The sequence below is a fragment of the Triticum aestivum genome, chromosome 4A (assembly GCF_018294505.1).
Source record: "Triticum aestivum cultivar Chinese Spring chromosome 4A, IWGSC CS RefSeq v2.1, whole genome shotgun sequence".
Classification (NCBI taxonomy): Eukaryota; Viridiplantae; Streptophyta; class Magnoliopsida; order Poales; family Poaceae; genus Triticum; species Triticum aestivum.
Window position 1 is genome coordinate 465,751,222 of NC_057803.1, and position 12,197 is coordinate 465,763,418.

At 41.9% G+C, this 12,197-nt stretch overlaps 1 protein-coding gene and 1 long non-coding RNA gene across 2 annotated transcripts; one reads left to right on the top strand and one right to left on the bottom strand.

The window, feature by feature from the left end:
• Nucleotides 1-2,042: 2,042 nt before the first annotated feature.
• Nucleotides 2,043-6,395, bottom strand: LOC123086390 (protein HEAT STRESS TOLERANT DWD 1). The gene is made up of 13 exons (XM_044508147.1): nt 6,181-6,395; nt 6,019-6,081; nt 5,721-5,827; nt 5,543-5,621; nt 4,681-4,857; nt 4,460-4,558; nt 4,058-4,226; nt 3,805-3,908; nt 3,576-3,715; nt 3,419-3,491; nt 2,742-2,857; nt 2,523-2,640; nt 2,043-2,396 (listed from the first exon to the last, which is right to left on the bottom strand). The coding sequence occupies exons 1-13, from the start codon at nt 6,229-6,231 to the stop codon at nt 2,244-2,246; spliced, it is 1,449 nt and encodes a 482-aa protein (XP_044364082.1). The 5' UTR covers nt 6,232-6,395; the 3' UTR covers nt 2,043-2,243.
• Nucleotides 6,396-6,454: 59 nt separating this feature from the next.
• LOC123086391 (uncharacterized) lies at nt 6,455-12,197 on the top strand. Its single transcript, XR_006440808.1, has 3 exons — nt 6,455-6,820; nt 6,953-7,038; nt 7,154-12,197. It is a non-coding gene; the product is annotated as an uncharacterized lncRNA (long non-coding RNA).

Sequence of the window (12,197 nt, forward strand, 5' to 3'; positions counted from 1 at the left end):
GGCCGCTTTTCGGCCCACTTTCGGCGACAAATGGTCCGATATCGGCGTGAATCGGCCCATATTCAGCGTGGTTCAGCATGGTTCGGCTTAAATTTTCAACATAAGTAATTTTTGTATCACATAGTTCATCACAAAAAATCAATAAAAATCAAATAGTTAAACAAATTATATAGTTCTAGAAATAAAAAGTCATATTTCATCACACGTCGAGCTAGGCATCGCCCTTGATCCTTCATAGGTGCTCCACCAGATCCGGCTGCAGTTGTTGATGCACCTGTGTGTCTCGGATCTCCTAACGCATATTGAGGTAGGCAGTCCAGGTTGCCGGTAGCTGGTGATCAACTTCGGCTAGAGGACCCTGCCTGTAGTATGGTTCAATATCAAACACTGGTTCTTCCTGCTCGCTCTCAATGACCATGTTGTGCAAGATGACACAGCAAGTCATGATCTCCCACATTTGATCTTTCGACCAGGTCTAAGCAGGGTAACGAACAACAGCAAATCGGGATTGAAGCACACCAAATGCCCGCTCGACATCCTTCATGCAAGCCTCATGCACCTTTGGCAAAGTGGGACTTCTTGCCTCCTGGCACAACATTTGAGATAATCTTCACAAATGTAGACCATCTCGGATAGATGCCATCAGCTAGGTAGTACTCCTTGTTGTAGTGCCACCCATTGACCTCGAAGTTCACCGGAGGAGAATGACCTTCAACAAGCTTGGCAAAGACATGGGAGCACTGCAGCACGTTGATGTTATTGTGAGTTCCTGGCATACCAAAGAAGGAGTGCCAAATCCAGAGGTCCTGTGTGGCCACCGCCTCAAGTATCACACTGCAAACGCCTTTGGCGCCTTTGTACATCCCCTGCCAAGCAAATGGGCACTTCTTTCATTTCCAATGCATGCAGTCGATGCTTCCAAGCATCCCAGGAAATCCTCTTGCTGCATTCTGTGCTAGGATCCGAGCAGTGTCTTCCGCATTGGGTGTTCGCAAGTATTGCAGTCCAAACACTGACACCACTACCTTGCAGAACTTGTAGAAACACTCAATGGTCGTGGACTCGGCCATGCGCCCATAGTCGTCGAGTGAATCACTGGGAGCTCCGTATGCAAGCATCCTCATCGATGTCGTGCACTTCTGGATTGAGGTGAATCCAAGTTTGCCGGTGCAATCCTTCTTGCACTTGAAGTAACTGTTGAACTCCCAGATGAAATTCACAATCCTGAGGAAAAGCTTTCGGCTCATCCAATAACGGCGCCGAAATACTTTGTCACCGTGCAGTGGAGCGTTGGCGAAGTAGTCGGAGTAGAGCATGCAGTAGCCTTCCAGACGATGCCGGTTCTTTCCTTTCACCCGCCCTGGCGCCGAGCCACCTCGCCGCGGCCTTTCATTGCTCGTGAGCAGGCCGGCGAGGGTGGCGAGGACCATGAGATGCTCCTCTTCCTGGACGTCGACATCGGCTTCCTCCTCCAGTAGCGCGGCGAGCGCCTCCTCGTTGTCCAAGTCTATCGCCGAACACCTTGCGGGTGTGGTGGGCGCACACCCGCCGGTACACCGCCCTGCACGGCCGAAACGCCGAAAAAATCGCCCGAACGGTGGTGGAGATGCTGCCGCGACGAAACCTCCTCTCTTTTCCGACGGGGAATGACCTATCTAATGATGGTGGGCAGTGAACGGTACCAGAATCAGCAGGGTGACGACCAAGCGCGCGAGGGGCGAATCTAGGCGGTTGACTTGACTTTTCGCCTGACAGTGTGGGCCAGGCGTGTTTTTCCCTTGCGCCGAAGCCCCCGAGCACCGGGTTTGGCCTGCGATCGCCGAGCCTAAAAACGTGCCGGCGCATAAAAAGTCGCCTGGGGCCTGGCTGGAGATGCTCTAACATGACGGTCCAGACTCCCCCAAACCCTCCCCCGCTTTGGTTCTGATTTATGGAATTTTGCACGTCCAAACCGGTCGGAACAATTGCTGGCTATTTGGTGATCAGCGTTTTAGTTGCCCTAACAAAGCTCAAATATGCGCTCATCCAGCTAAATTCTTGGGTGTCAAAAGTAGAGCATATGGATCAGGTAATTTGGTGAGTATCATCCAGGATGACTAATTATCCACTATCTATTACATGAAACTGAGACGGTCGTCTTCACAAAACAGAGAAACATAAAATACAGGATACTGAAAACAGATAGATACTCGCAGTATTGTCCTTAGCCTAGAAGGATATTCAGATATTTCATAAGCCTTGCATTAGCCAAGTGGCGCCAAAGTAGGTTTGTCTGCCCCGGCTATGGTTGTGTCTATGTTGCTGGGCATCAGCACGTTGAAGCCATCCGCTGCAGTCGACACGATCATTCCAGGTATTTGTGGGTGCCAGTGCAATTCTTTCAGATCTTTCTGGCCCTGCACATTCACAAAATCATCACATCTACTTGCTTCTTTACGGCTCTTTACACATGTGGCTTTGGCCGCAACACATGCAAAAGAATGGAAATTAAAGCCATCTTCAGGAGAAATTTGATCAAGTACCTGGTGAACAAAGAGAAGTTGCGGGGGCAAATCTTCAGGAGCATTTGCCTGCTCTTTCATCTTTGCTCTGAATTCAGCTTCCTCTTCTGCGTCTTTTTCCAATGAAAGATCCCAAATTCTGAAGAAAAACAAACCAGCATGTTACAGCAAGAGAACTCGACATGTCATAGGATATCAGCACTTCAAAAACAAAAACAAAATGATAGGAGGGCCAGCTACGTGAGTTGATGATCAGCAGATGATACAGCCAAAGTTGATGCTTCATGTGGACTCCATTCCACGGATGTAATTGGGTGCTTGTGGTACTCGAAATGCGCTACCACTGCGCCGTCATCCTGCCAATACACAGAAAGCACAGTGAACAGAGAGTTGACGTGAACATACCATTTTCAAGCAATTGTGCATACTTGTAAGAAAAGAAACAATAGTTCATATCATACGTAGGAAAATATATTTTAAACAAAATTGGCAAAGCAACATACTGATTGCGGTAGTGTAACTGCAGTGATTTTGGCAGAAGTGTGCACTATATATACTACCGGCAACAAAATAACATGTAACAACACATACTCCCTCCGTCCCATAATGTAAGACATTTTCCGACATGTCAGAAAATGTCTTTACATTATGGGACGGAGGGAGTATCAAATTAACAATTCTACTAGCAATAACATGCCAAATTTTCATCAACAGAAGTCTTATTCGTCTTGTATTATCTTCAAAATACCCGTTCACTTAATACTTTTCTTTCTCAATATAGAGTACATAGGCAGGCAGGCAAACGGAAGCCTAAAGTACAAATCAGAAAAACACAAACCAGAGGAAAACACCCCTTTGAAGTGGGTAGTATGCAAGTGACGAGCATAGAAAAATGTACTTTGTCAAGACGAAAGTACCTTGATAAATCTAAGATCACGAATTGAGAAACTGCCATCATCACATCCTGAAGCTATCATACAGCTAGCTAGCCTGATAATGGAGGTCACAACATAAATACAACGGTATACAGAAGAAATAGTAGTGCTCATGAATAAAAAAACCTAGTAAATATACCGATTCCAGGAGATAACGTTAACATCAGCATTGTGAGCCTTAATAGACATACATGGTTTCTTCTCTGTCCTAACATCCCAAATACATATCTTTCCATCCACTGAACAAGAGGCAAATACGTCGCCTTCTGTGGGACTCCACTGCAAGAATATAATCAAATATTTTTTAGATAATCAACATATCCAGAGGACATAGGAGTATATATATGACACATCATTCAGTGGCATGCCTGTAGATCTTCAACGCTTGCGGAGTGTCCAACAAATGGTTTTGTATCTACGTCCCAAGTGCTCGAAGATGGTTCCCAGAGATGAATGCAACTGTTGCAATCACCTGTGTGGAAAAAACATTAAACTGGTCTAAGCCAACGAATGTATACCAAATTAAATGAAAACGCTGATCTATGAATACATGACAGAGAGAACACGAGAGAACATATCTGAGGATAAAGCATTGTAACATGTAATAGATCTATTACATACCAGAAACAAGTCTTCCAGTAACAAGTGGACTCCAATCAATTGCATATCCTTCATCTTTATGGCCATTGAATATTTTCAAAGGTACATGATTATGGATTATGTCGTCTTCTTTGTGTGCAACTGGCCCTGAATCTGCTACTGAGTTAAGGAAGGATTTGAAGTCCCACACCTGCATATTACACACAAAGTAGTCAGTTCAATACATTATGTTCCTTACAAGTTCCTAAGAACAAAATATGATATGTAAATGATGGAATTGGGGTGTGGAGCCCTTTATTCCTAACAAATATTATGCACAGATTATTCTATCTGTTCCTGGGAAGATGCGGCAGAGATTAACCAAATGTTGAGTGGGCCAACCACAGGAGTAAATAAAGAGAAATGAGAGCCAAAAAGAATTACCTGAACATGACCTGTGTCTCCCCATGTAGCACATATGTGTGGTTGTTGAGTCATTGAGCGTATCCTGTTTACACACCCCGCATGGGCCACCTTTTTTAGCTGGTACGTACAAAATTGACCTATTAGCAACAGAAGGTTTGTACCAATGCAGCAAAGCTAAAGTGTGAAATAATTGATGTCAACGAAAAATATGAAGTTGTGCATTTAGAGAAAAAACATACATGTAGGATGGGCTTTGTATCCTCATTAGTTTCCTCCTCTTCTTCTTCATCACTGCTGCTGTCACTATCCATATCACTGTCAGCATCAACTTTTGAAGATGGTATAGGTTCTCGCTTCTTCCCGTTTATGTTGGAAAGCTTGAAAACGCCAATATAATTCCATGGAGCCTTTTCAGCCTGTAAAGGATGAAGCATAGCCCTTAATTTAGATAGGCAAACTATGTGGAAACGTATTTGTTGGAAACGTAAATGAAACATACTACCTCCTCCATTCCTAAATATAAGACGTTTGGGATACGTTTGGCAGTTTAGGTAGTAAGTGGTAAACAAGTATCAAAACTTTCTTTTAATGCACTAATTACTTGACATTCCACCAATATAAACATTATTTCTTGGAGCACAAAAATCCCTGTTAGTTGAGTCTCATTCTTAAAGCTTAACAATACCAAGCCAAGCTCGGTTGCAAGCAATCATAGCTTGGCCAAGCCTTACATATTGAAGCTGTAATAACACCAATAACAATGAAACACGCACCAAAGCAACATGATTGTTATAAATGGGAGCAAGCATCCGCACTAAACATTAGCAATTGTATGACGTTCCATCTAAAATAGCAGAATAAGAAACTGATGCAGACCGGTAAATACCCTAACACATGCTCGAGAAGTATACATGAGTAGGCACCAGCAATCCAGCAGTTAAACAAGATAATCAAATATGCCCTTACAAATAAATTTGAGACCATAAAACTCATCTCTACGTGGCAGAACAGAAATGAACTGCAATCTCAGTTTTGCTGTAAGACAAAGCATGAAGTAGCCCTTTCTGTGCAAATTTTACAAGGGTGAAGACGGGACGCAACCTGAGTTCCAGCAACGCCATATAATGTGTGTGGGAACTCTGATCGGACAAGCCCAAGTTGATCTTGCACAACATCAAGGCTACAAAGCAAAGTGAAATCGTTGAGAAGAGAGAATTTCTTAGTCTGAAATTACAGCACGAAGGATGCCTCCCTGCGGATAAGGAGAATATAGTTTTACCTCAAGCAAGGCCAGCCAATACTAAATCCTCGGAGATAGTTGTAAGCCTCGGGATCAAACTGGAGCTCCTCTCCCTCCTCCAGTGCATCTACACCTGGTTGCCACACCTAACAACAAAATCCACCATTTACATATGTAATTCCATATATACAGTTTTCCACATCATTCTTAGCATGAGAACAGAAGGAAACAATTTAATCATAGGAGTAACTAACTAATCACGGCAGTCATCTATACGCTCGAACCAATCCAAGAATTATAAAATAGCATTGAAACGAAAGATTAGTGCCCCCCTCACCTTTGCCGGACCAGAAGCCACCGCAGCGGTAGCAGACGATGAAGCATCAGCCTTCTTCGCTCCCTGACCAGACCAACGTCGCCCAAGAAAACACGAGAATTAGGGAGAGCTTATCATAGTGAGAAAAAGGGAGATAAGATGAGCCGCTGCGGAATCGCGTGCCTTGCCCTTCTTCGACTTGGACTTGCCGGCCTTCTTGACTGTGCGACCCATCAGGAGAACGCTAAGGCTGAGGTCTGCCGGAGAGAGGGGAGGGGGAGGTGGTCGGAGTTGGAGGAGACGGAGGAGCAGATTAATTGGCGGCGGCACCGCTCAGCTCCATCCCCAGGGTTTTGAGGAAGGACGGACGGGAGCACCCTCTTAGATGGGCCGGGCCGCCTCCCACGTGGGCTCTGAGGAGGATATTTATTTATCGCGGCCCGTCAAGCAAGCCTCGTCAGAAACATGGGCTTCTTCCTCGCATTTGTGGTAACCTCGCGCCGACGACATTGCCGGAGTTGCAGTGCTCGCCGCTATCTCCCATCTGCGCCCCCGCCTGCTGCTGCAACAGGAACGGCGCGGCTATTTCGCCAACCCACCCCTGCTCGCCCGGCACCTTCCCTACCACTACCAGCCCAGCCATCTTCCGCCTACCTCCGGCTTACCCTACAGTGGCGACCACCTCTGAGACTAAATCTTGGTTAGCTCTGAGGATTTTTCTTGCTTCTCTCTCTCCCCCAGGCATGCAAGCTCTGCACTGAGTGAATCCGCGTGGTGGAAATACATTTCGATGCTCAAAATTATTAGCATTCTGAAGCTCAAGGTAGGGTCGTCTCTGTTTTACTTGCTACTTAAGGCAAATTCAGATCGAACACAAAATTGGATGTGCTCGCTTTCTTCATGGTATCGATATTCATCGGTTTCTTTAACAATCGGGAGGTTGTATGATTGGTAGTGCGCGTCATTCCTGGATTATAAGCCCAGAGAGGATCAGAATGATAGAGCTCTCAACTTCCATGAGCTATGTTTCAGACTTCAGAGGTCAGATGTTTGCCAGTTACTCCTTTGCAGAGGTTCTTACATGATAGTTGGTGATATACTTCACTAATTGAAAGATTGAACGTTGTTAATTTTCCATAAACTCTTACCTGTGCAGTTTTCCTACTTAATTTTGCTGATGTCACGCCTGGACCAGGCTTGGCATCTTCCAGATGAGCTGATGGACAAGACAATGTTGTAGTTTCCTTTTCGCGGAAAGGGGCATTGATAGGATCAGAATGGGCGTGCTAAGCATGGATGATTTGTGCAGGCCTCCGTCACTCATGGTATTTTCTTCATCTTAAATGTTTTGCAGAACACTACTTTTCTTCATTCTTGTTTGGTGATTACCATTTCCATACCACATAGGATGTTTACTTGGGTAATCTTATGCAAAATTCTTGTTTCTTGCATGATTATCACAACTGCGCCACGGTTAAAATAAGATGAGCAGGTGGCGTTTGGATTTCACGTATTTACTTAGGAGGGACAATACGATCAATTTATGCTTAGTGGGAGAAAGCAAAATGGTCGCAACAGACAAGGGCACATGATGCTGGGTCGTAAAATAGTCCTCTGTATGGAAAAAAGTTTACACAGTATCTCACAGTTCAGGGTATTACATTAAGGATGCATATTCAGTATATCATACTAAGTGTCTTCCTTATTTTACTACTGTACAAGTATAATCACTGGCTCTCTGCACAACATGGGGCTGGATTGAGGATCGGGACTTCTACGCATTTTTTGCAAGCTAAAACATGGTCGTAACTTTTCACACCATCCATTGTTCCACTGCTTTGGGGGTTCCAGCTGCTACTTGAAATCATATTGCTTTGGAACTGCTAGGAATGGCTTGAAGGTCAGCACAAGCCCAATTACTTCGACTAGATTCAAAATCAGGAATATCATTTGATCCCCTGCATGAAGAAATAGATCATATGTTATTATTTGCAATTGCACATGCCCATGGTGATTAATTACATGCGTACTGCACGGGACAAGTTTTTTTTTAACAAATAACTGCTGTTGCTGAAATAAGAATGTAACCCATAAATTATCAAACATACCTGGAAAGAAAGCAGCATGTTGGCGCTTTTGGGCCCATGAGAACCTACATTTGAAATTTCCAAATATGATATGTTATAGATGGTATATGCATACATTATGTGCATATGAACCTAATATCAAGTAATAATAGTATAAGAGAAGATGCTGGTAGGCTTACTAGTGACCATATGATTTTAATTTAGCTCTGGGCTTTATTTATTTTTACCAGACACAGCTCTGGCCTTTATCATTCTTAGTATTAATTGCCCATGTGTTACTAAATTTTAGAGTCCAGTCTTATGTCCAATCTGATAAAGGAACTAGTTCTTTGAGAAGCTCCATCAAGGTTCAGTAGGGTTCACATGCTATACGACTTTTACATGTTAGCATATTGATTGTGTTCAAAGAAGATTTGGATGGTTCACAGCGATACTCACAGAACACCTGCTCCTGCTGGAGCAATAGCCTTGAAGAGGGACATTGCAGTTGTAGATATGCCATTTGCAGCACCTCTTTGATTTTGTGACTGTCGTTTCAGTAAACTGAGTTAGCTAACTTGAGAAGCAATTGAGAGTATAAAAGTCACACAAATTGACTTGATACTTACCACAGCACTGTTTTGCAGAATACAAGTGCCCGTTAAGATAGTTGTCTGATCAAATTTTTCAAAGATGTAAAATGTAATGTTAGAAAGAATGATAGTGCTGTATAAAAAAGCAAATAACTTCTATGTTGGCATTTCTTCTATTATGGTCAATTCTGTATATATCCTGGACTATAATGTAAACCTTATGGGATTTCTCAATCTGTATAACCCTATTGCTCAAAATTGATACAGCATGTATAGTATTCTGTTTGAAAGAAATAAAGTCATGTTTGAGACAACGAGATGGAATTGTTGACACTTACGGCAAAAGCACCCTTTATAACGGCAGCGAAATAAATGGCTAGTCCGAGTTTGGTCCCTGATAGGTGTGTCATGAAGGGGTAAGTAGCAAGAAGTGGTATGGATAGAGCCTGAAATGGACATGTGGAATTGTTAAAAAAAAAGAGGATATGTATAAGAAATGTGAGTTTTGTGGGAAATAGCTCGGTTACTCACAGCTGCAATACGGGATGAAATGATAGACCCAAGATATTTGTGCACGTGTCTATAAACAAATATTTGATACAAAAGAAGACCAGCACCTGACATCAAATGTGAAATTAATACTCAAAGTTCTTTATTATCATAATACACCACAAATAGTTACTACTAGAATTTAACCAGTATAACAATGAGACACAATGTTCCCGAATGGGTGGCATTTAGTATTAGAACTAGTTTTGATTAGAAAGAAGTCTACATTTTGGGCCTTTAACTTTGCCCCAAGTGCATTTTGGTCCTATAACTTTCAAACAGCCCGAAATGAACCCGAAACTTACAAAACAGTTCACTTATGAACCCTTGTCTGGTTTTCGAGCGGTTCCAGTTACCTACATGATTCGTATGCGTACGGACTCCTACAGCCCATATATGGCTCTGTGGCACTGTAGTTCAAAAATAAAAATAAAATGAAATTTAAAAGGAAAGGCGGCTTGGGCCAATATTTTGTACCAACAATTTATTTTTCTCTCTTCTCCTCTCTCTGTCATACTTTCACATCGTCGGTCCCTCACCTCACATTGTTATTGAACTTGCTCTTCATATCTATGTGGCAATCACATCGGTAAAATATTTCATGCCGCATCAGCGAAAACCGCATTGAAGTCAGTGGTTTGTCCAAAAGGGAATAGTTTCGTGAGCTTATGGTTCCCTTTGGACTGTTTGAAAGTTTTAGGGCCAAAAGTGATCTATTTTTTTTCTTTTGATTATATCTGGTTTCAAAGTGCACCACTACATGGATGAATGTTCCATAAATATGAACATCCTAGAGGCAATCTTAATATTGTGGTGCACATTTTATAGCATTGTAGTTGAAATCAACTGCATAAATTAAAATGTTAATATGTAAGAGATGTTTAATAAGATTATATACACTGGTTATAACCTATACCTGAAACTGCAAGAACTTGGCCAACATCTTTAGATGAAAAGCTTAGTCCGCCATACTTTTTTTCACTTACAGCCCACAAGGAAAATATCTGATGCAAAAAATATATATGTTACTTATTTATTCATTAGTTTGTATGTTGTAAGGGGAACATGAATAGTAGTTACCTCACTGTATGCTGTATCATGAAGGGTGAAAACACAATATGCAATTATAGAAGACATCAACGGCCAGTTCTTGTATAGACTCTTCTCTGGATGTGGAACTTCTCTATGGGGAGCAGCTCTTGAATCACTAACCATTTCTACTTCCCTTTCTAAGTTTTTATGCATATGAAGTGTCTCCTGGTAGCAAAGTTCAGTCACATATTAAGAAAATAAATCTAGATAACCAAGCAATAACTGATTAGAGACCAATTGCAAATGGACTACAGGGGCTCAACAATTGATACATTTGTTTGCCCTTTGGCTTGTCTTAATTTTAATTTTATCCCTTTCTCTAAAAAAATAAAACCAAATTTACGCCTAATGTAGAAACCAATATATATTTACATATTATGGATAATTATTTATTTCCCGCATGATGTTAGACCCCAATTAAGTCCTCTAACTGTTCAGCAGTTCTCAGTTTTTCAGTTTTGGTCTGAAGTACAAATGCTGCCTTTTCAGTAACAGGCAATGCATGGGATTAGGAAATACATGTGTCCTATCTGTTATTGGCTCAGATCTGGATAGTAATGGAAGTCGTGGTATCAATTCGGGCTGAAAATGTGCCAAACATTATAACTACAAAACTTAAAAGAACCCTCTACAAGTTGAAGACTAGGAATGGATGTCTCAGAGTTAACCAATAAGAGAAATTCCATTAGATTATACTGGCAAAGCTATTAATGGAAAAGGAAAAGCATAGGGCATAGTATTAGTGGGAATGTCACATACCGGTAGCCATATGCAGCTTATTAGGACAGCAAAGGCGATCAGTGAAATGAAAAGGCATGGCAACAAATAGGGAAACCTAAAAAATGCATATAGTGTTAGTTTCATGAAGTTGGCTCATTAGAATTAAATAAAAGCTTATTTACACTACAGTTTACCTCCCAAAAATCGACTTCTCAGAAAATAGGTTCGGATATTGCTTTGCAGGCTGACAAGCAAGTAAGAAAACAAGTGTGTTAGAATAGGTAGTACATTTATTAATATTTGGAAATGGGCATTTCTGAACAGATAGGTACCTGTGCTAAGTAGCCTCCAATGGCTGGACCGACAACAAGACCTATGCCCCAGCCCGTGCTTACCTGTACCCAATGAATAAAGTCAACTAGAGCAACTGGTAAATTGTAATGGTGATGCATGTAAAAAAGAAGAGTTATATGTTCATTTACAACTGATAATCCTAGAGCATGATGTTCAGGTCGACAAACTTCAACTGAATAGGCCTGTAAAAGTCAACAATTAGTATGACATAACTGATGCCATGGTATTAGTTGCTACCATGACATAACTGATGCTAGATTGGGCAAACTTGGATACCTTTATTGGGGCAAGCATGCCATTCATAGAACCAAGGAGCATTCTTGTGGCAATCGCCATCCAGTACTTTACACTTAGTCCAAATAGAGTGTTAAAGATGACCCTGAAAGAGGATTGATTACCGAGCTTATAAATTAGCTGCCACGTAAAAGTTAGCATATTTATTTTGTTACAGCTAGCAGAAAAGTTTGCTCACACTGAGAACATGGAGAATGCAATGATAGGTTTTCTCCCAATACGATCTGCCACCACACCCCAGAAGAGCGAGGCGAAACATCTGCCGACCATGTACGATGCACCTATATGACATCGACATCAGTATACCATATCTTAATCTGGGTGAGTATATATGTTAGTGTTTGGAAGAAGAACTGCAGGAATGTACTGGAACTCTGTCACATGTTGTTGATTCAATGAGTTTTAGCATTCTTACCAAGAAGACCAGCATACACACCGATATCTTGTTCGTTTTTTGCCACATGCATATCTTGTATCTGTTGTCAAGGAAGGTCAAACTGAGTAAAGAAATAAAATGAGTGATGTTTTATCA